The sequence below is a fragment of the Stigmatopora argus genome, chromosome 3, assembly GCF_051989625.1.
Source record: "Stigmatopora argus isolate UIUO_Sarg chromosome 3, RoL_Sarg_1.0, whole genome shotgun sequence".
Lineage (NCBI taxonomy): Eukaryota > Metazoa > Chordata > Actinopteri > Syngnathiformes > Syngnathidae > Stigmatopora > Stigmatopora argus.
Window position 1 is genome coordinate 6,495,767 of NC_135389.1, and position 24,633 is coordinate 6,520,399.

A 24,633-nucleotide genomic window follows, 5' to 3' on the forward strand; every position below is an offset into this window, starting at 1 on the left:
AACCGCTTCTCCTCACAAGGGTCACGGGGTGCTGGAGCCTTGATGTCATGATCGGCACGCGATACGGCCATTTTTTGAGTATCGGACAGTATCAGATTTGATCAGAAGGTCAAATTCAATCCAGTGGTCATGTCATTTCAGTACCGTTGTGTTTTTCGGCTGCTGTAAATCAAACCACAAGGAATGTATAACTGTTGAGTGATACTATGGTCTAAAATTTGAAAAAACATTTCTTGAACAGGTCAATTCAATTAAAAAAAAGACTTAGTCAGTACATTATTTATCTGGTCTAAAAAAAATATCGGATTGGCAAAAAATATCTGTAAAAAATCAGATTTCAAGTAAAAAAAATCCTCATCTTGGGGTCATCCCTAATGGTTATTCAACCATAGTCTCATCAAAAATGCATGCATTCATACATTTTCAAAACTGCTTATCCTCCTCACAAGGGTTGCGGGGGCTGCTGTACTCTATCCCAACAAACAACAGCCACCAGGTGGGGGACACTCGGAATGGGTGGTATTGGAATTTAGAATTTGTACTTATATTAAAGTTAAGTTAATAATCTGACTCCAATTTGTAACCTTACCCGACTTTCACTCATTCCAATAATTTGCGCGCTCGTTCTGCGATATAGAGATATCAGGAAGCTAGCAGTTTCACACACGAGTGGATTTATTCTATCATACAAATCTCAAGACATAAATTTGTGGCCCAGGGGCCCTCCCAGTCCGTGCAAGCAGACGCATGTTGCCACCAGTCGTCGTCGTCGTTCTCTCTCCTTCTCCGAGCCGCCCACAAACTTAGTTATAGTCCACAATATGCAAATGACACAACAACGCAGGCCTCCTGGCCACTGGTCCTTCTTTCTTGAAGATTCTCGCGGTTCCCGCCCAGTTTGTACTTTTCCGCTTCCAGCAACTGCCTTCGTCTTATTGGTACCTGCACACAGTGAAATCTTGCAACCCCCCACACATCTGCAATCTATTGAGTCCTACTCCCACATCCTCTGCTTGTGACCTTCGCATTCCACTCAACATTCTGCCTTGTTCATATGCTCAGCACTTTACAATCTCACACACAGAATGCAGCAATATCTAATGAAACACCTTAAGGTTTTAAACTATTATTCCTTCATTCCCTCTCATGACCTCAGACTACTGAGGTCATCACTCAAATACCTTGTTTATTGTTAGACACGAGCTAAAATCAATGACCATAAGCTAAAAATCAGTAAATAATTAAAAAATCAGTAGAAAACTAAAAATCAGTATAAGATTTCATTCTAGTAAAAAATCAGTACAAAATTACTTCTAGTAAAAAAATCAGTAAAAAATTAACTCTGGTCATTTTGTTACTCCGCGTGCGCAGACCCTCCAATGCCCCGGCAAGACGACCGTCAGGAGACGCTTTGTTGGGTCTCCATGTCCAATGCTGTCACCCTTAATTGTCATGATCAGTGTTACTATGGCGCACTTACCTGAGGCATTGGAGGAAAGCCTATCGTACTACACTTTCTCTTCACACCACATCCAAACATCAGCATGAGCGAGAGGGATTCCTGCTGCAAAGACACATTTTCATTACACCATGACTCCTGGATTTTTCCAATCCCAGGGCCAGTCCCATTTAAATTTAGGCAGGTGAAATTTTGTTGTGCAACATGGGTGTCAAAAATGGGCTTTCTCTTTTCCATTAACAAATCAAGCCATTGTTGAGTCCAGTTCAAAATTGTCACCCAAACGTTCACCTGTGTCGATTGTTTACACTTCAGATTTAGCAGTAATTGTTGTGTCTGTGTCAGCGTCTTACCACCATCTCGCTCTGCTTCATACCATACCGTTCCATTCCAGGAATGATACACCCTCACTTGTTCTCCTTTCACTCCATTCCTTCTGTCATCCTGCACCATCAACATAGTCCACACAAAGCACACGCCAGCAAGCAAAATAGTCAATAATGTTAAACATTTGCGTCTTTGTTCTGACACTTTTGAGTCCAATTTTGAGTCCAACTTTGATCCAATTCTTGCCATCGTCACATTCCCTCTCTTGACCCGCCCGTCCGGGCGGTCAACCTTTAAGCTCACCATTGGCGGGCGCAACTGTGAGTGATGGTACCACTTTTGTCCTTTAGTTTCCAATTAAAACTCATTACTTTTAAAATGCATATTATGAGATAACCTTCTTACAGTGCACCAGGTGGATCTTGCACGGACACTCTTATCCTGGGTTGCTCACGCGTGCTCTCCATGATTCCTGTTAAGAAACACCATCTCCCTTCGCCAACCCAAAATTAATGCGTTTCTTTAAAGTTTTTTCTTTTATGCAGACATATGATTAGCCTCATCCTCCTGTTCCAATCGTGTAGTGAATAATGGCATCTGGTACATTCCACCAAATTGGATTTCCATATTTTTCCGGAACTAAATATGGAAACTCTTGTCAATACAGCCAATGTTTCTATTAACACAATTTGGATGCCATTATCACTATAAATCAATAGTACTTTGGAATTTCATATCATGCACTGCCTTTGTTTTTTCCAGTGCTCCCAAATTTCGCATAGCAGATTTGTTTCTCCACTTCAAATTTCACATTTGGAGTACTGCTGCTTTTTCATTAAAAATTTCCTTGGACGAAATATTTTTCCATAATTTGGCGTTGCCATCCGTGAAACGGCTTATTAGCGAATTCCGAAATCGATTCCAATTTACTAAATCATTTTCCACCTTGATATCTAATTGATTAATTATATCTCGGTGGTCGGCCAATCAAAAACACAAAAGGGACAAACAACCATTCACGCTCACACTCATTTTCAGACATATTCTCATAGTCCTTCATTCTTACGACTCACGCTAAAGCATATTTCAGCTGTTGATGAGCAAAACAATGATTTCTCATCCGTGCACTGATGACAAGTCATGATGTTTATTGCATCTCAGCGAAATTATGCCTATCCTAAATTAATTATTTTATCTAAAATTGCCAGCTACACTTTACCTAATAATTTGGATCAATGCCATTTCTGCATTGTCTTCATGTTTGATATCATTAATAATTTGGATGATTCCTAATCCTTAAGTCTAAATCGCAAATCCCTCTCTTTTTGCTAAAATAGCTAAATTGCACTTGTTGAATTGCTATTCTGCTCCAAGCTTGTGTTTATTTAATATAAGAACCATTTTTGTAGCTCACTTTTACCCCAATTAAAATTTTGAGAAACTAACCTTCCACTTAGCCATTTCCTAATTATAAATTTCCGTGTCTAATAGAGGACCCATAATTTGTCACTAATATATCCCCATACTGTCAACTATCTCGCTCTCTCCATTTCTCCATCTCTCCCTGTTTGCGCAGAGGGAGGGGGCCTTGGGCTGGGCTGGTGGGGGCTCTCTCTCTCTCCCCCGGCTCTAGGTGATAAAAAACAGCTATGGGCGGCCCCCCTCTCTTTTTTTTTTTTTGTTATCTTTGGGTGAGGGGTGTTCGCATCTGTGAAGGGGGTGCTGGTCGTGACCAGAGGACCGAGCCGGCGAGCCCCATGACCAGGAAACAGAGCCAAAGCATTCTTTCAACTGCCAGGGTGTTCCGGAACCTTCTGAAAACAGCAAAACAATGTCCAATTAAAATCATCCATAGGTTAATGGTACAGCCCGAGCGAGTCAATGAATGATTTCCACCGGTGATATACGGACAAGTCCCCCCAGTGGCCGAAGTTTCAGGCTCAAAACGTGACCTATAGATTGTCCCCCATTGTCCACATGTTCATGTTGGTTGTGATCACGGAATAAAGTCACTTTGCGGCCATTCTTCCCATCAAATTCTCCGCCCTGGTAATATTGTCCAGGTGACTGGGCCGGCTGCTGTGGGCCGCCATGGTCCGCCAGTGCCTTGTCCTCCTCCGCGCGTAGGCCGCTGTTGCTGTAATGGGCCATACTGCTGTGCTTGGGTTGCCGTGGGAACGGTTGTTGGGTTGCTGCTGTTGGCTGGGCCAATCATGTGCCCGTGTCTCATACCGCCATATATAAAACAGTTGCCTTGCCTTGTTGGCCTTCTCATGAGTACCTTCTTCCCCGGCCACCAGAGAAAACCACGCCCATGACCACAGTGTCCACCACCTAACCGACCAGATCGTGCCGCACCATAGCTTGGAATATCTGGACGGATTGCTCTCTCTTCTCCTGTTTAGAATTTACATAGGTTCTGGAAGACCCTTGACAATAGCCGCTCATTCGTACCTGCTGTCTCATGTTAAGCGCGCCGCTCCGTCCACCAATCCAGGCCAAAAACCTCCCCCGCCCTGAACTTTCTACCCTCACCAGAGGGGGGGGGGGTTAGTGCCACATCTCTAAGAAGGATCATATATCACGCCTCCTCCCTGAGAGCAAAGGGGAAAGGTGCCTCCCCCCGCCTGCACCAGGCCATGCTTCCAACTGCTCATCTTTCATTTCACTCCTTCTTCCATTTTTTTTAATTCTGCCCTAGCTGTGACGTCAGTTCTTTTTTCATTTTTTTTTCTTTTCTTTTTTCTCAATGCTACGGACAAACGCTTTTGACCCGTACATGTAAATTTCCTTTCAACGTACAAAATTATTTCTCCAACTCCCTTTCAAAACGCACACACGCGCACACACACACTTCTCTCCCAAGCCCTCTCTCAACACTCCTTTTTCTCCTTCAGCTCATTTACAAAAATCCTTTCTATTCACTTACAAAACTCTTTTCTTCATGCTTTACCAAAATCTTTTCTATTCATAATTCCCTTTCTATGTTCCAACCTTCCTCACACCTTCACAAATCTTCACCAGATCTTCCACATCCTTCAAATTGGGACAGAAACCATGCCTCTCGACCCATCGCGGCAGACAAAGGCAACCCCCCACATTACGCATCCGCACATACACACACATCCTCTCCAAACGCACGCACGCACACACACCAACTCTCCGATCTCCATTCTGCATTCCATTCGTCTACTTGGACAACCTGAGAGGAACCCAAGACCACTATCAGACCTCCCATCATCGCCATCTTGAAATCCATTCTGGAAATCCACCCATGCGTGTCCCAAACACTTTTTATGCAGAACAATTTTAGTTTTAATTTTAGTTTTCACACACACCGCTTCCACTTTGATACGTAAATCCCAGATTTTATACCGTATCGAGCCACGAGTAGTTCCACATTATTGTAGTAGGTAAAATCTCAGATTTTATACCCTACTGTCCATCCTTTTTTTAAAGCCACAAATGGACTACTCTACGTAGGTAAATCCCAGATTTTATATCCTACTAATGGAACTACTCTTAGTAGGTAAATCCCAGATTTTATACCCTACTAATGTCCACACTTACACTTTGAAGCCACCATGGACTACTCTATGTAGGTAAATCCCAGATTTTACACCCTACTGTCCATCCTTATACATTTAAGACGTGCCGGTCCTCCTTCCTCTATATAATTTGGCATTTGTCAATATGCAGAATTTGAAAAGGAATCTGCTTACCTTGTTTCACTGTGCACCCAAGAGGAAAGACGGTCGGACGCGTGTGGCTCCTTTCTCAGGTCGTCACCTGGTGTGAACGTGGGTCCCAGACCCTGAATCCCAGATTCTTAGTGGCTCTACTATTCTCAATCGCATCACGTCAGGGTCACCATAAATTATTGGAATTTAGAATTTGTACTTATATTAAAGTTAAGTTAATAATCTGACTCCAATTTGTAACCTTACCCGACTTTCACTCATTCCAATAATTTGCGCGCTCGTTCTGCGATATAGAGATATCAGGAAGCTAGCAGTTTCACACACGAGTGGATTTATTCTATCATACAAATCTCAAGACATAAATTTGTGGCCCAGGGGCCCTCCCAGTCCGTGCAAGCAGACGCATGTTGCCACCAGTCGTCGTCGTCGTTCTCTCTCCTTCTCCGAGCCGCCCACAAACTTAGTTATAGTCCACAATATGCAAATGACACAACAACGCAGGCCTCCTGGCCACTGGTCCTTCTTTCTTGAAGATTCTCGCGGTTCCCGCCCAGTTTGTACTTTTCCGCTTCCAGCAACTGCCTTCGTCTTATTGGTACCTGCACACAGTGAAATCTTGCAACCCCCCACACATCTGCAATCTATTGAGTCCTACTCCCACATCCTCTGCTTGTGACCTTCGCATTCCACTCAACATTCTGCCTTGTTCATATGCTCAGCACTTTACAATCTCACACACAGAATGCAGCAATATCTAATGAAACACCTTAAGGTTTTAAACTATTATTCCTTCATTGGTCAGCCAATTGGAGGGTACAAGGAGACGGACAAGAACTCGCACTCACATTCATATCTAGGGGAAATCTAGAGTGATCAACCAGCCTACCCTGCATGTTTTTGGAGAGTCGGAGGAAACCGGAGGACCCGGAGAAAACCCACACAAGCCCGGGGAGAACATGCAAACTCTACACAGTGAGGACCGACCGGGACCAAACCCTCGACCCCAGAACAGTGAGGCTGATGTGCGAACCACTCATCCAAATGTGTGCATAAATTACTTTACGTTACATAAGAAGTTTAAAATATGATTTTGTCTGAGAATAAGCACCCTTTAATTAGCCCCGAGTTGACTACATAAAATGTACATTAATGATCATCAATGCAATTTTTTGTAAGTACCTTCTGTATCTCCCAATACCAATGTTGCCCTGTCCTCTTGCAATAAATAGTTCTATGGAGTGTTCAGAACAAACACAAAGACATTATTGGATTGGATAACTTATTCATCCCGTATTCGGGAAATTTTGTTGTCACAGTAGCAACAGGGTGAGGATGCAGGAATAGGAAAGGCATTTTAGACATAAATAGATAGGTAAAAGTAAGTTAATAAATTAATTCATGAATAAATATATAAATAAATAAGCGTGTTGCTTAGCACATATATACATACATACACATAAATATACATGCATGCATACGGTATGGAGACTATTGTGGTATTTTTGGCATACTGTAAATTTTTTGGAAGAATCTACTGACTGCTTTTGTGACTTTGAAAACCCTGCCCCCATTTTGCTGAGAAGTATGTCTGCAGTTTCAGACTTGAGGTCTGTTCCTTCGAATTTCGGCCACGTGGTTAGGGTAGAGATGCTGCTGCCTTCAAGTCCTCCCATTTAGCTTTTTCTCCTGACCACTAAATCCAAACACATCATTTTTTTTTACCAGGTTTAACTTTTTACAGGCAATATAACGCACATGCATCTGCATAAACGTTCATCTTTTCTGACCGTACTTAATGCGTGCATAATTTTGCATAATCTAAAGCGATTTGCGAGCGAATGGAATATAATGCTCATTTGGTACTAGAGTACGGATTTCCCACAGTACGTAAAAGCAACATGAGCACCAGTGTTCAGACGCAGTTATAGTACAGATGTTTCCAGTTGTCCGACCTTCTTCGTCCTCTTTGGTAAGTTTGATTTAATTTAAATTATACATGCATGCAATTTACTATGACTTGTTAAATAAACGGGGGAAGCTGTTGACGTCGTGGTCGATGGATTATTTAAATGTGCGAGTTTTCAAACATAATCTGTTCACGTTCCAGGAATATTAAATGTAAAATACCTTGTTATTTACATTTTGGAGTGGTTCTCCCCAAACTATTAAATGAAACATTATTCCCTTAATTAGACGGCAGCCAATTACGAATATACATACTACTTATATAACAAATGACACACCCCTTAATTTGTATGCGTTGTGAAGACCTGTTCATTATCAATAATACCGATTAATTATGGCTACGCCATTGCAGTGTCAATAAATTGAATTTATATTTGTATATGACTATATTTACTAAACGAATAGTCATAGTAAAGATCTCATCTAATTTTCTGAACCGCTTTAACCTTACTAGGGTCGCGGGGGGTTCTGGAGCCTATCCCAGCTGACTTCGGGCCTGAATTGGTGGCCACCCAATCGCTTGCCACAAGGAGACAAACAACCATTCACGCTCACACTCATACCTAGGGGGCAAATTAGTTTCCAATCAGCCTACCATTTGCCTTTGAAATGTGGGAGGAAACCGGAGCACCCGGAGAAAACCCACGCAGGAACATGCAAACTCCACACAGTTGGACCGACCTGGATTTGAACCCAGGTCCCCCACTGTGAGGCCGGCACGCTAACCACTCGTCCGCAGGCTCCCATAGCATACCTGTCAACCTCTGCCGATAACTGCCCTTATAAATGATTATGATTCCCCTTACAAACCCCCAAAAAACATTACAAACACCGTACGAGTCGTACAGTGTTTGTAAGGTTTTTGGGGGGTTTGTAAGGGGAATCATAATCATTTATAAGGGCAGTTATCGGCAGAGGTTGACAGGTATGCCATAGTAAAGATCATCTGAGAAAATGTGTGACAATTATTGGTGAGTGAAACAAGAAAACATTGAGAGGAAGAAAGAAAAAAACTTAATATTTGTTTTGTCTCCTGGTTTGCAACTCATATACAATGATGGAAAATGATAAATTGACTTTTTTTTTACACTAGATCTCGTATTATTGAATAAAACATCCTATTAAGTCAATAGACGTTGAGTTTCATAATCTTTTGGCTGTGCCAATCAATATACAACGTTATTATCGCTGTAAAATGTAGACCACCTTTGCCATAAGCAATTTTATTGGCTTTTCAGATTGCAGGACTTGGCTCAAAATCATGCAATCAATCGTTCTGATCCATTGTTTGTGTTTCCATTCTGTTTGTGTCAGGATTTTTGTCCTGGAGGACAATGGAGATAGATGGTTGCCCTTTAGAATCTTGCCAAAAACAGAAAAGATCCACTTTGTAGGGCAAATGTTGAAGTCCTCAAAGCGGAGATGCTTAAAATATGCTTTACTCCATCCCCCCTTTTTGAACTTGCAACTGAAGCCAAAAAATGAAGACTCTAAGGAGGAAGGGATGCTACGTAAAAGGAGATGTTATGTGTACAATGCTTCTTCTGCTTCTCTTCTCCCTTCTGCTCTACTTACGACAGGTACACCCAAATGCATGCAAACGAAGGAATTATCCTACACTAATCTCCTATTATCATAAATCCTAACTGAGGCTATAATGTTCCAGGTCTTTCTATCCGATGAATGGGATAAGTCAACATGGAAGCTGGAAATCTTCCGCCCTACCAGCTCCAGTCGGACCTTGCTTGGAACCGATGAAGCCAGAGTGACAAAAAAGTCCCCACAAGTAAGACAAGCTTGCATTCAGACCTTCCAGCAGAGTCAAAGTGTAGTTTAAAGCAGTGGTCCACAACCACTGGTCCGTGAACCGGTACCGTTCCGCGAGCCACCTAGTGTCGGTCCGTCAGGGTAAAAAATATTAACGTTATCAATATCGCCCTCCTACTTGGAATGAGAAAAGTTTTTCTAATATTAATAAATAACTGCTATTATCCTTGGGACGTTGTGGGTGTTGTTCGTGCCCCGACCCCACCCCCACACAATTTTGTCTTAAGTTGTCGCCCTCCCCATTAGCCGGTCCGTGAGAAAATAGAAAGACCTTTACCGGTCGGTCCGCGGTGAGAAAAAGGTTGGGGACCGCTGGCTTAATATACATGAATTAACCAGTTCACTAATGACCGTTCCTTTTTTTTAGTTTTGTTTGTTAGTACGTATATTGTCATATGAATGTGTCTCTTTCACTTTTCACTCTGCACTTTGCATGGTCATTCATTCATCATCTGGACATCTTATTCTCACAGAGAATGATGAAGTAATGTAAAGGGGAAAGTCAGAGAGAGCTACAGTATCAGCAATTTCACAGGACGTAATGCTTGTGTTTTTTTTTTTAGATTCCGCCCAAGAAATAAAGTTAACACACTGAACCTCAAGGCTATTTTGTTACCACTAGAGGTTAAAAGTAAGATGCAGGCAATAGCCTGCAAAGACAATTCACCATCAGTCAAAGGTTTTGAGGCACATTTTCCCCTTGTAGCAAAGTGTCTCAAATCTTTTGACCACGGCTATACTTAATATCCGTTTTAAAAATGGCTTCTAGGCTTCATTAGGGAAGAAAGAGAAGGTGTATCGCTCTACCAATCACATTATACTGTGTACTGCTGAATGCATCTACTTAAGTCAGAATGCATAATGTAAATGAAAACTTTACCCTGCCACACTATTTATACTACACTTGTTTGTGAACATATATTATTTACAAAAACGATGGCTCACAACAACAATACATTTACCGTATTTTCCATACTATAATTGCAGTTTATTTTTTTATAGTTTGACGGCGGGTGCGACTTATTTGTGCAAATATAGTAGCATATCATTTGACATCTTATTTTTACACTGAACCGCAAGAGGGAGCTCCAGGCCTGTGTTGATAATTTCCTAATTGTCGGTAGGTGGACTTTTGGCTTATCCCCTCAGTAGAAGGGCCTGTAAAACAACTGAAAAGGGCGTGCCAAATTTAAAATAAATATTTTTGGAGTTAAAAAAAATATATTGAGCATGTTGTTGCCTGTATTCTAATTTTTATTTTAAATACTTTTCAACATGACATTTTTGTTCTTTGTTTTGGCAAGCAGTTTTCAGATCTAATTCATTCATAAATACATTTTTCGTACCGCTTATCAACATGAGGGTTGTGCTGGAGCCTATACCAGCTAACTATTGGCACAAGGTGGGGGACACCCTGAATTAGTGGCCAGCCAATTGCAGGGCATAAGTAAATGGACAACCATTCAAGCTCACATTCATATCTAGGGACAAGTTAGAGTGCTCAACCAACCTACGGTGCAAGTTTAGAGGATGTGGGAGGAAACCGGAGCACGCGGAGAAAACCCATGCAAACCCGAGAAGAACACACAAACTCCACACAGCATTTAAGATTGAACCCTTGATCTCAGAACTGTGAGGTCAACACGCTAACCAGTAGTCCACCGGGCCACCCTTGGATATATTTACAGTGGTACCTCTACTTACGTATGCATCAACTTACTTTCTACAGCCGTCATGCAAGCCCTGCTCTGTAGTTATATTCCTTCTTCCAGCAGCACCCACTGTAGATAATCGGGATAATGATTTGCACAACACTTTACAGCCAGGGTGCGCATCCATCAGCCCTTACGCCCGCGAATGCACCATGAGGAGCATCACGTGGCCACAAGGCGCCAGCGTGAGTAACCATAGAGAGAGGGAAAGAGAGTAACCGAGCACTGAGGTGTTTTGGTTTTGGGTTTTTTAATGGCTGAAAAAATGTTTTTTTCTTCCTCTGTTTTTGCATACATACATACACTTGCATATATATTTAATACGTTAGGATATATTTATCATTTTTAAAGGGTTTATAATGGCTAGTATTAAAGATTGTGAAACAAATCGTGCTAATTCAATGTAGTAAAATGCTGCTCTACTTACGAAAACTCAAGTTCGAAACAAGTTCTGGAACCAATTATTTGTGAAACAAATCATGCTAATTCAATGTAGTAAAATGCTGCCGTACTTACGAAAACTCAAGTTCTGGAACCAATTAATTTCATAAGTATTATAGTTCATAAGTAATTTTTCACTGCTTTTCGAATGTGAATTCATCTTAGTTTAGAATGATTAAGTGTTTTGTTGTCACGTGATAGCTACATCATGAACCTCTGCACTCTGAAGCATAACACAACATGCAGCATATACTAGCAAATGAAGTACAGACGCTCCCCTTCTTACGAACATTCGAGTTACGAACAACGGTACATACGAACATGTCTGCAAATTGCGTTTATGTCGAAAAATGTTTGTAAGTTCAATTTTGTATTGCGTGCCTTTTTCCGAGTAGTGCTTCTTTCCGCCGCTAATACCGACGCCTGGCGCTGTGAGAGCTCAGCTCACCCAGCATCTACCTTCTTCTGCCCACTTTGTTGCAGTGGGGAAGTGCGTGAACGTATCTCCAGTGCGCAAAGAACCTTTTTCATTTTTATCATTAAATATCTCGTTGTTGGAATAATGATTAATACCTTTAAATCATTATTAGTAATATTTAATTAAAATTGGAAGACATCTTTCAACATATCTGGTTACAACTTGCAAGGAGCCACACTCATAACGTGCCTTCGTTCCTGAGCATTTCTGACGTGCAGTCCTCTCTTCTCTGTATTTAGTCGCACATAATTGAAAACATTTCAATGTAATCTGATTCAAAACAATTGCCATCATTAGATTGAAACCAAAACACCTGCGTAAGAATTTGCAGTATAAGCATAATAATTTCTTTATAAGGTAAACTGCCGGCGTCCCAGACAAAACAATTTATGAGTCCTTCATAGATCATTGCGAACTTGCATCTGGGTGCCTGGGTTGCGAAGTCTATCTCCCAGTAACAGTCCTTGAGGTGTTATGTCAACAAGCTGGAGCCAGCAGGGTGACCTCAAGTTTGTCCCAGTCTCAAATTAAAGACACTCTTATACAAAAGTAACTAAAATGCATACATCTATTATATCATCATGAATTAATTCATAGCCTTATTACTTATTAAAAATGCTTACAAAACATATAGAAACATCCCATAATAAATCCACATTTCCCCCCTTTTTATTATATGTTTGTTATTCATTTTATGGCAAATCCAAGAAGAGAGGGATATCTCCATTGGCTGCTTTAATTTTACCCGCTCGTTTAGCTGGTCTGAAAAGCAAAGAAACAAAATCATTTTCACCCAATTCATTCTCGGAATTACCATGCTCCTGGAATTCAATGCTCCCCTCAGTACGTTTCATCAGCAGAGGATATAATTCATGCAATTTAGAATTTGTAGGGGCAATCGCAGTGGTTATAAGTCGGCTTATCAAGGATCTTAAGCAGGGAATAACACAACACCCACATAATGTCAAAATCGTAGCAAAAATGGCTCCGGAAAATGCCACGGATTAGGCCAAATCATTATTAGTACGAAGGCCTTATCCCACAAATCTGTCAAGCGGATAATTCTACTCCAGGATGCTTTTTCATCTTGCGGTTTAGGGTCTGCAGGCCATCGTTGGCCCTGGTGTGGGGCCCATTGTTGTTGAGACACAAATGTAGAATTTTGTAAAAAGGGTCTTCTCCACCTGCCCATGGACTTAGGAAAAACGTCAGACAAGGATCCACAAGTTAATTTGTCAGTCTGAATAATGATTTGTAATGCCCCCACCGTATGGGTTAATTTTATCAAAGGCCTGATGGTTTTTCGTGTGTCATCCAAGCTTGCCAATCTAGACCAGTTTCTGCAACAAGGTTTCCCCAATCTGTTTTAGGACTGTTATGTACCACACATATTGTCTATAAAATCCATATGTATCCTTTGAAATGGATATGTAGCTATTGTAGCTTGACATAAGGGGGAATCGCCCGTGTTTTGGCCCTATATCTGCATATAGATTGAATCTAAAACCACCCCCTCTTTGAGGCATGAAATCCCCCATGACTCAAAATGGCAGCCCTCCTAGATCAGTCTTTTGTTTTTGTTTAGTCCCCCAGGTTCCCAAATTTCCCATTGCAGAAATCAAAAAAATTCATTTGGCGAAATCCTTCTCTTTTTGTTTCTGTCCTACTCTGCCACCGCCGTCCTCGAAAGGCTTATCAGCGATTTCAGAAATCTTCCACCTTGATATTAGAATATTGATATATCTTGGTGGCTAGCCAATTAGAACACAAAAGACAGACACTCATCCACGCCCGCACTCATAATCAATGAATTTAGAGTGCTCCCCCAATTATCCATAATTTTGGTTTGTTGGAGTAAAACTGGAGTACCCGGAGAAAACCTACGAATTCTTGAGGACACCAGGAATACTCCACACTCCGGAAGGTCTGGCTCCACCCTGCATTAGTAGATCCTCGAACCGCAAGGTTGATGCCTGAAGAAACTAGGTAATTAATGTATTAGATTCGCGTGCCACATATCTAAAAATAGAAATTTGTTCAATTGCCACCGCCCCTTACCCCAGTCAGTCAGCATGTGGACTGCCATGCGAGTGGCTGTGATTAACTATCTATTCGCCAATAATGCAATAACGGAAAAGTTGTGACACATTGAAACACACACACACACCCTTTAAGTATTTTAACCGTTTGTAAAAACTTTACCCCCATGTTCTGCATTAAGTTACACCCCCTTTCAATGCTATCGAATTTTGCCCGTTCTAGTCAACCCATCTAACTTAAAGCTCAAAGGTTGATATTTTATAATTTAGAGATGTTATTTTTTAAAGATAGACATTATTACATCACTTGTTTCACGCCATGAAAGGCCCCACCAGAATTTGTTGTAGATATTTCCCTTTATCTAAGCTTGTTATTGCCAATCGTTGTCACCGTAACATTTAGGTGTATTAACCCCATAATTGCAATGCAGTAAGTTTTGGCTAAATTTTTAATTTGTATGCCCTAAAGCAATAGACAGTAACGTCCCAATAGTCATCAATATGACCTATACCAAAGCATATTTCCCCCTTCAGGCCAAACAGGGAATGTCTTTTGTGCACTTAAAAACACTCCATGTTTCTTCTAGGGAAACTATGCCTATCCTAAATCAATTATCTTATCTACCCCAGCCAGGTTCAATTTACCTAATAATTTGGACGAATGCCATGAATTTTCTCATGCCATTTCTGCACTGTTAATTTCATGTCTGATCTTTTTAACAACCAAATAACTCTTAATACCTAAGACATAATTTGCAAATCACCCCATACTGTTTACTTAAGATAAGAGCTATTTCCTATAGCTCTCTGTTACCACAATAAAAATCTACAATAATTAAATTAGAGAAATCAATCTTTCACTAGGCATTTCCTAATTACAATTTTCAATGCTTAATAAAGGACCCACAAATTGTCACCAATATGCCATAATATTGTAAAAATAATTCCATTCATTTTTCTTTAACCAGCCAATCTCCTATATTAAAGTATTTTGAACAATCCAACCATTCAAAAACAGTACATATTAATATAGTTTTATCCTCCAAAACTAGCTCTCTTCAATTAAGAGCCCTTTGAACTTCACAAAACAAAAAATAAAATAGTAATAATAGCATTATTCCCAATTCCAAATCTTTTACCAAATCAATCTTTGCCAAACAGATTTTCTATCACCTCGAAAGACATTTCTGATTAAATCCAAAGAATAAGTGCGAAGGTCATTGCGGAAACCTTGCTGCTTTTATTATGAAGTGTTTAATGGAAGCGCGCTCTTAGCCGCTAACTGTGACCTTCACGAATGCTGCGAAGCAGCTTATCAATGTTGACATTCCTAAGCGACCTCTTTTTCTTTCTGCGCACAATGTTTCGCCTCCTGTGCACAATTACAACGCTTTTTAGAGAAGACTAAATTAATTCCTCTCCCGATATCCAACTATATCACAATATTTTGCCAAGACCCCATAATCACAATATGCTGCAAGCATAGCAAAACCCATTTCTGCCCTCAAGTTTGCTTCAGCACCCCCAAGGCCAATTATTGTAATGTCTTCACGGAAGGGGTCCAAAAAATTTAGTCGCTCGTGCGGTCCGCGCGCATACTGAATGCCTAACACCGTCAAATCAGCCGCTAATCGGTCCACATGTTTTTTCGCGTTCTAATCAGCAGCAAAGACAGCCGCGCTCCCCCGCAGCCGACGCATTATTTGACTAGTTTAGAGTATGACAAAAACGCAGGTTTGGCAACCCCGCTAAACATTTAATTGGTCGTTTTGTATTTCTTTTCGACTGTTAACCAAAACATTCCCGCGAGCGGTACAGGATAAAATCAAGATAAGCCGCAATAAGCCATTTCATTCCATTAAATTGACAGTACATTTAGGTACTATTAACAAAGTACGTCTATCTTTTGGAAATAACCATTTTAATTGCCGTTTTACAACATTCAGCCTCACACAAAAATTCCAATTGAATTCCATTCACAAAAAATGTAATCTCTGGTTTAACCAAATCAAATGCCAGTGTTTCCATTAAATTTAGCTCAACATCCTCATGTTCAAAATCCCCATTCAAATCATTTTGAGCAGGCCTGTCTTGTTTGTAGAACATCGCCTCGCTCCTATCAACCAGCCGAGGACCGCTATCATTTACAAAACAGCACGTTTTGCCTTTCCCCACTTCCTCATCAAAAACAATAATTTGTATCTGTGGAACAAGCCGTGTCGCTTCTATCTCCATTCATATATTATACATATATATTACCTCTATGCATTAGTACGTACATTATCTCGTAGTATCAATATCTTATGCATATTAAGCTAGCAAAACCATATTTATTTTATCAAAAAGTCTAGATGTCTAATTCCAAAAGCGCTCTGATTTTCAACACATTTCCAATCTTTACACGGCAGATGCATCTTTGGAGCGTCGTCAATAGCCGCTTTAATGTTTGAGCCACCCATTTCGGAGTGGATTCGTGTGTAACCTCGTAGTACCTTTTTTTCCTGTTTCTCCTTAGGCTTTAACAACTACGCACACAACCAAAACAACGTCGACCACCACATTTTATAGACCACACACGTGTCTACCCCCCAGTGACTAGTATTCACAGGGTTTTAAAAATCGCCATCCCCAGGACGCGAGCCTTATTTCTCAAAATAAGGCCATCGCGTGTGATGCCCTTTGCGCATTTGGAACCTGTCAACAATATGCAGACATCACACACGGACTCATCAGAAATGTCGATAGATTCCTCCAAAAAATGGATAGTCTTCAACCGACCAGAATCCAGGCGCTGCTGAGAAATAATCCAGCCTGGAAAAGGGATTCTCGCCGTGCACGGTCACTCCAGATATTGAACCGCAGCATCTGGATTCCTTATCGGTGTGTTGACCCCGGCTACTCGAAGGACCATGTGTTGGAATAATGATTAATACCCTTAAATCATTATTAGTAATATTTAATTAAAATTGGAAGACATCTTTCAACATATCTGGTTACAACTTGCAAGGAGCCACACTCATAACGTGCCTTCGTTCCTGAGCATTTCTGACGTGCAGTCCCCTCTTCTCTGTATTTAGTCGCACATAATTGAAAACATTTCAATGTAATCTGATTCAAAACAATTGCCATCATTAGATTGAAACCAAAACACCTGCGTAAGAATTTGCAGTATAAGCATAATAATTTCTTTATAAGGTAAACTGCCGGCGTCCCAGACAAAACAATTTATGAGTCCTTCGTAGATCATTGCGAACTTGCATCTGGGTGCCTGGGTTGCGAAGTCTATCTCCCAGTAACAGTCTGTGAGGTGTTATGTCAACAAGCTGGAGCCAGCAGGGTGACCTCGAGTTTGTCCCAGTCTCAAAATAAAGACACTCTTATACAAAAGTAACTAAAATGCATACATCTATAATATCATCATGAATTAATTTATAGCCTTATTACTTATTAAAAATGCTTACAAAACATATAGAAACATCCCATAATAAATCCAACACTCGTGCATCCATTATTCAATATGGTTGGTGAAAAGCGAAAGGCTTCTATTGAGGGAGGTGCAAGGAAGAGGCAAGCCATTTCATTTGAAATGAGTGGCAATAATAACGAAGCTTGATGCGCATTGCACGGGAATACAACTTGAATCGTTCGACCGTCAGTACCATTTATAAACATAAAGATCGAGCAGCAGGACCCAAATATTGAACGTTGCACAAAGTTTGCAAATCAATTGAATGATGCCATACAGTGCTACCACATCATTTATGATGAAAAAAAGAAAACTCCAATCGTCATTAGATAGCTTCTTTCGGCCAGTTTCTAGTGAATCTCTCTCTCTCTCTAATGTATGTATACAGTACTGTATGTATTCTCTCCATTTTATTAAATGTTTTTTTCAGTACAAACCAATGCGTGTTACTTACACAAGCCTTAAACATACAAATGCACTTATATAAACCTTCAATATACTTATATAGGCCTTAAACATAAATTATAATACAAAATATAGCACTGAGCAACTTACGAAACAAATTCAACTTACGAACAAATTCAACTTAAGAACAATCGCTCGGAACCTAACTCGTTCGTAAGTAGGGGAGCGTCTGTATACCAACCAGACTTTTGGCTGCGAACCGGTAAAATTCCAGCTAATCAACTGAGCCGGTACATTTCATTCACATATGGACATGTACTGAGTAAATACCAGAACATTACCAGACTTCACCCGTGCCCCTTGTGAAGATCAACGGTTCAGAAAATGAATGAATGAATACCAGATTTCAGGGCATGTCTGAAAGGGGCTAAGTGCAACTGGGATGCATTATTTACATACGTCCGATGCTAAACTAGATTTAGACACTGCTCTGATTAGCCTATTTCTACACCTTTTTGGAATGGCATTTGTACTGATCCACAGAAAAGTATATACCGTAAGACCTCTATTTCAACGGCATGCTGTTCTATTTGTCCAACTTTACCCCGGAGTGCCGTTCAATTAGAGGTGCCGTTCAATTAGAGGGTGCCGTTCTATTTTTCAATTCTTCCACCAATTCTATTAGAGTTGCCGTTCAAATAGAGATGCCGCTCAAATAGAGGTTTTACGGTATACTAGAATTAATGAGTACATTTTGTGATTTCATTAAGCTTTCATCAACTGTCCTCTGTCCTTATCTGTTCCAATTTGTAGTCTGCAGTTATACACTCTGGACCTCATCTACCTCCATGCAAACCCAATTCAAAACGCACACAGCCCAAGTCCAAAGCTCATTCTAAATCTAAAGAAAAGACTAAGTCGCGACAGAAGAGCATCATTCCGACCAAGACTAGTGTTCCTCTGCCGACTCTACCACTCTTTGACTTTGCGGGTTATCTGCGAGAGAAGGACAATCGGAACTTCCGGATGCTCATCGATCAACCTCGTAAATGTCATCTGGAAGGCTTCAAAGCAGCTGGACAAAGCCAACTCTACATGCTCATTGCAGTGAAATCTGTAGCTGCAGATTTTGATAAGCGGCAGGTAAGCGATTTCCAATACTAGTATTTTGGGGGTAATTTTTTTCTGGGGGAATTTTTTTTTTAAATCTTATTTTAATTTTTTAAGTTCATTAAATTGTGAAAATCCACGCTGAAGCCCTGTCTTCCGCTTGCTATTATGACTCAGCACTGTAGGAAAAAAATATTATTATCAATATATAGTTTTTTAAGTTCATAAAAACGTGAAAATCCACGCTGAATCTAACAGGCGGAAGGCACTCCCCTTTCTTCTGGTTGCTACTAGGACTAAGCACTGAAAAAAAAGTAGTTATATTAGGGGTGATCCTACTTCGCGGTTTTTCGTTTATAGCGACCATGTCTGGTCTACATTAACCGCGATATTCAAGGGATTACTGTATTGTCTTTTGTAGCATCTAGTGATTCGATACGTTTTTTTTGCGGTTTTACACCCCCTGTAAAGAACACAATTGCGTCACCTCTGAGTAGATTCAATGAAGACAAAAAGCCATAATTGGCATACAGTGTTAATCTATCCTGCCAATATATGCAACTTTTTTTTCAGCTTCCTTTGTTTTAAACGTCGTAAAACTTCTCATACTAATTATTTTGGGCCTTTGCCACCTGCCTTTGCGAGTTTCCACTCTTACTAGGAATTGTTGTTGAAAATGAACAAATAAAATTTCTCTCCATTTTAATTTTCCTCAGGTGGTACGTAGGACCTGGGGTAAAGAAAACAGGTCTACCCGCACCGTCTTCCTGTTGGGGGTCCCCAAGAATCGAACTGCCCTGCCTCTGTGGAATCAGCTGCTGAGCTACGAGAGTCAAACATTTGAGGACATTTTGCTGTGGGATTTTGAAGACACCTTTTTCAACTTGACTCTGAAGGAAACACACTTTCTGGAGTGGATCAACCACACGTGCCCTCATGTCAAGTCAGTACGACCAATTTGAACCAAGCCACGGCTTTATTTCTTGTCTAAATTTGTTTTTTTTGCTGTATAGGTTTATCTTCAAAGGGGATGCTGATGTTTATGTCAATGTGGAGAACATTTTGGAGATGCTTCAAGGTGAAAAGTCAGACGAGGATCTTTTTGTCGGGGATATCATTGTCAATGCCAAACCCATTCGTCGTCGCTCTTCCAAGTATTATGTCCCAGACTTTGTTTACGGTAGTGCTTTGTACCCGTCTTATGCTGGGGGAGGAGGTTTCGTCATGTCTGGATATACAGCGCGGAGACTAAGTGCTTCCTGTCAACAGGTTTTTAACTGTGCCTTAAAATGGTACATATTTTGGGTTTTGCTCAAACATTTTTTTTCATTTCCAGGTGGAGCTATTTCCAATTGATGATGTGTTTCTGGGAATGTGCCTCCAGCTTATCGGCATCAAGCCATTGCGGCACCGAGGTTTTCGGACTTTTGGCATTCCCCGCCCATCTGCCGCACCTCACCTTCAGACATTTGACCCGTGTTTTTACCGGGAGCTCATGGTGGTTCACAGCCTAAGCGTGCCTCAGATATGGCTCATGTGGAACCTGCTGCATGACCCCAAACTGAGCTGTCACAACAGGACCCAAACAACATCAAGAGCCTTCAAATGGAAAGTGGGAGATTCAGAAGAAGAGGGGGAGACTAACTATGATGAGAAGAGAGTTTTTGTCACACATGATTAACTTCCTGGAGGTAAGATATAGAGTCAAAAGCAATGAACAGATGAGTCAATGACACATCAGCCAAATTGGCTGACTAGCAAATTGAAGTGAAAATAGACAAGACATGTTTCCGTTTTTTTCTCCTTTACCCCAAATAAGTACTTTTGCTTTTAATATTCCTAGGTGACATCATTGTACCAAAATTACTGGGGTCAAATGGCTGGTATGAAACAATCGGTAATATATTACAGATTGGCTGCCATTGTTGACAATGAAATGCTAAAAGGCATCACAATCTGTGATTTACTTACTAAACCAATGCTCAAATTTTGACTGATTATCAGTTTTATATTAATCAATACGATATGGGATGGAATGATAAATTGGGAATATTCCCCAATATACTAGTATGTTTATGGCTGGAAAATTGAAATGTGAATTTACATATTTCCCAGAATTGAAGAATTCAATCTTGTTTGCCTTTGCTGGATAAAAAGCATCAAGTTTAAAATCATTATTTTCAAACTTTTTCATTGACACTGTAACTCCTATATATATGATAACCAGTAATATTTGAGAATACAGCCATTAATTAAATGTTCATTCCTAAATGAAAATAGAGCCTTAGCCGGAAAATAATAAATATATATCATAAATTCATTTATTTTCCATGCCACTTATTGTCAGGAGCGGCTCCTTTGTCCCTCCTGGCTTGCCGTTAGGTTAGAGCAGCTGCAATTGATCCTTGATTACTTCCTGATGTGCGTATTTAAGCACCACGGAAGTGGTTAGTGATGGTCGGATTGTCCTGCGTGACTCTGCATACATCGCCGCAAAGGTACAGTTCTCCCTGCTCCGGTTTTGTTTCGTTTTGGGATATACAAGTCCTTGTTATTTTGTAAAGCTTTTGAGTCATTAAAGTTACTGTCGAAGCTCAGTTCGTCTCGCCTCCTGCTTCCCCCGCTACTGGGTCCAAATCCCTCCGATCGCGCCGCGACGTCTCGGCAGGTTCGTAACACTTATCCGCACATAGGTCACAGACATAGGTATTTGGTAAAAGTGAACATATGGAACACATTTTTGTCCATTTGAAACACTACACAAAAGAGTATTCCTAATAATTTTGCTATATTTAATGATTAAAAATGCCAAATATATCAAAATACAGCTCTCTGAAATCAGCTACAGCATCTAAGATCCTATCATGACGAGCAATATTAAAGCTCACACACAAAAACGCAGTTAGGCATTTCATTACTTTTCTTCACTTACACTTTGTCTACAATGAAATTATTCTGTTGCAGAGGATCTAATCATATACAGAATGTAAAGAATAGACTCAGTGGGAGATGAGGCATTCTGATTTTTTTTAATACACTTTTTACACCAAAGCAATCCACCAATACTGAAAATGTTTAAATGTTTTTGTACATTTCTGAAATGATTTTAAAACCTCCAACCCAAGTGTTTGAAATAGCACAACAGAAAAGTTGATACACTATACTATGCTTATGCCTTGCGTATTTCTTTGAACCAAGACTCTAACAACACATCTATCTATAATCACTATTTCCCCAGTGAAAAATTAAAATTTCCCTGCCAGAAAATCAATTACCTACATTCTGGATCAAACATGGGCAAACATTTGCTGATATATACAGAATTTATATCGTAGTTTATTGTTAACCCTGAAAATATTATATCCTTAGAACCTATCGTGTTGAGAAATGAAGTGATGAAAAATGATAAAAGTTTTTTTTCCATACATGTCATAACCTTCTCTTAGCTGTTAAATAAAAAAATAAAAAAATGAATTTTGGTCTTAGAAACATAGAAAATTGATATACAAATATGAGTAGCATATAAGACAAATGCAGCTTTGTCTTGATAAATAATATAAAGTTAGACTCGATAGCAAACTCAAACGACTTAATTAAAACCGCTATTAAATCCACACAACAATATATTTGCTTGTGCAGCTGGCTCCAGATACAGTTTGGTAGCTCTGGCTAGTCCACTCTTATCACTAGCCAATCATAGTTGGTGAAAGCGATGACGTATCCTTACGGCCTTGGTGTCATCAAATCAAATTCTGATTGGTTAAAGCAGGGGTCACCAAACTACGGCCCGCGGGCCGGATACGGCCCGTCAGCACATTTGGCCCGGCCCTCTGAACAATACCAGAGATGCTATCGGATTTATTTCCTATTTGGAAAAAAAAAAATCCAGTTTTTTTTTTTCCCCCCAAAAAAATCCTAGGCCCCGCCCTGTCAAAGAGAGAACGGAATAATGGCGAAAAAGTTAGGTGAGAGAAAAATTGATTCAGAATGCAGGGTATTTAACCTGGAGTGGACAAACATTTGTTTTTTTGTTCAATGCAAAGAAAAGGCTGTTTGTCTCATCTGTCACGAGACGGTGGCGGTATTCAAAGAATACAATCTTTGCCGACACTATGAATCCCGTCACAACGACAAGTACGATAGCTTGCAAGGCCAAATACGAGCAGACAAACTCAAAGCGAAAAAGTGAACTACTATCTCAGCAGAATACATTTGTACGCCAAGCTCAGCTGAGCCAGGCATCCGTTCGGGCCAGCTTTCGATTTGCTAAACTGATCGCAAGCAGCGGTAAGCCTTTCACTGACGGAGAGTTTGTTAAGAAATGTATGGATGCTGTCGCGGAGGAGGTGTGTCCCGAGAAGAAATATGCATTTAATGCCGTAAGTCTGTCGGCGAGTACAATCACCAGACGCGTTGAAGAAATCGGGAGTAATGTATATGCCCAGCTGCAGCAGAAGATGAAAGAATGTGACTTTTTTTCATTAGCACTGGATGAAAGCACGGACGTGCAAGACACAGCGCAAATGCTCATTTTTATTCGTGGAGTTAGCGCAAACTTTGAGATATGTGAGGATCTGGCAGCCCTCCAAAGTCTCAAAGGGACTACAACGGGAGAGGATATTTTTGACAAAGTGTGCCAAACCATGGAGAAGTTGGACCTGGACTGGTCAAAGCTAGCTAGCATCACGACTGACAGGGCTCCTAGCATGGTGGGCGAAACTCGCGGTCTAATGGGACGCATGAACCGGGAGTTGGAAAAAGGGGTCTCACCGCCCCGCTACGAGTCCACTGCCCAATTCACCAGCAAGCACTGTGCTGCAAAGTGTTGACGTGAGAGAGATTCTGCTCTGACAACTGAGCTGAACTTTTATCTGTTAAGATTGTGCATGGCACAACAGAAAGTTAATGTTCCATGGCTTTTTTTTTCTATGAAGAACCCAGAGAGAGTTATTTAGTTATTATTTATATCATAAATAGTGTTATTTATTTCCTGTTTTTTCTGTGAAGAACTCAGAGAGGGTTATTTAGTTATTATTTATTGCCTTAATAGTGTTATTATTTGTTTCCTGACTTTTTTTCTGTAAAGAACCTGGAAAGGGTTATTTGGTTATGTGTGGCTTTCTGGAAAACAATAAATTTTTTAAGCTCCCCTACGATCGTCACACTTTTTCTGTTACAAACTGACACCGGCCCCCCCATCAGAGAAGGGAAAGGTTATGTGGCCCTCACAGGAAAAAGTTTGGGGACCCCTGGGTTAAAGCAACAGTCTTATCGACGCTTGTTTAATGCAGCAGAGCCTGCAGAACTGATTGTGAAGGCCTTGAGGCAGATTTCTGACCCTGGCAACAAATAATGGATGAAATGTGATTGCTTAAATGCTTCAATATGAAAACACACATCTGGAAGCAGTGCAACCAGGGGAAAGCAATGAAAGGAAGCTGACCGACAATTTGGAATTATTTAATAAGTATTCATGGGCAAAATACAATTAACATTAGTCTGTGATTCAGATATATCTTAGGCTAGCAGAGAAGGCCTTGAAGACCCTGACGGCACACCACTGCTTTAACATGACGCAACAACTCACCTCTTGCTTGACACGATGACATTGGACAAAAAATAACAGCGATATAAGCAGACCAGAAGAAAATTATCCGAAATACCTTTGGCAGCTAAATGATGGTAGAGGATGAAAAGCCATGC

At 40.5% G+C, this 24,633-nt stretch overlaps 1 protein-coding gene across 1 annotated transcript; it reads left to right on the plus strand.

The window, feature by feature from the left end:
• Window positions 1-7,199: 7,199 nt before the first annotated feature.
• b3gnt9 (UDP-GlcNAc:betaGal beta-1,3-N-acetylglucosaminyltransferase 9) lies at window positions 7,200-21,527 on the plus strand. The gene is made up of 7 exons (XM_077597455.1): window positions 7,200-7,456; window positions 8,767-9,032; window positions 9,119-9,238; window positions 18,634-18,963; window positions 19,647-19,873; window positions 19,944-20,199; window positions 20,267-21,527. Exons 2-7 carry the CDS (start codon window positions 8,934-8,936, stop codon window positions 20,609-20,611), a joined length of 1,377 nt encoding a protein of 458 aa, XP_077453581.1. The 5' UTR covers window positions 7,200-7,456; window positions 8,767-8,933; the 3' UTR covers window positions 20,612-21,527.
• The last annotated feature ends 3,106 nt before the right edge of the window (window positions 21,528-24,633 follow it).

Bases quoted from the DNA above. Each gene is read 5' to 3' on its own strand.
- b3gnt9 (XM_077597455.1), top strand. From the start codon at position 8,934: ATGAAGACTCTAAGGAGGAAGGGATGCTACGTAAAAGGAGATGTTATG. The intron at 9,033-9,118 runs GTACACCCAAAT...ATAATGTTCCAG, and splicing joins TTCTGCTCTACTTACGACAG to GTCTTTCTATCCGATGAATG. The intron at 9,239-18,633 runs GTAAGACAAGCT...TCCAATTTGTAG, and splicing joins TGACAAAAAAGTCCCCACAA to TCTGCAGTTATACACTCTGG.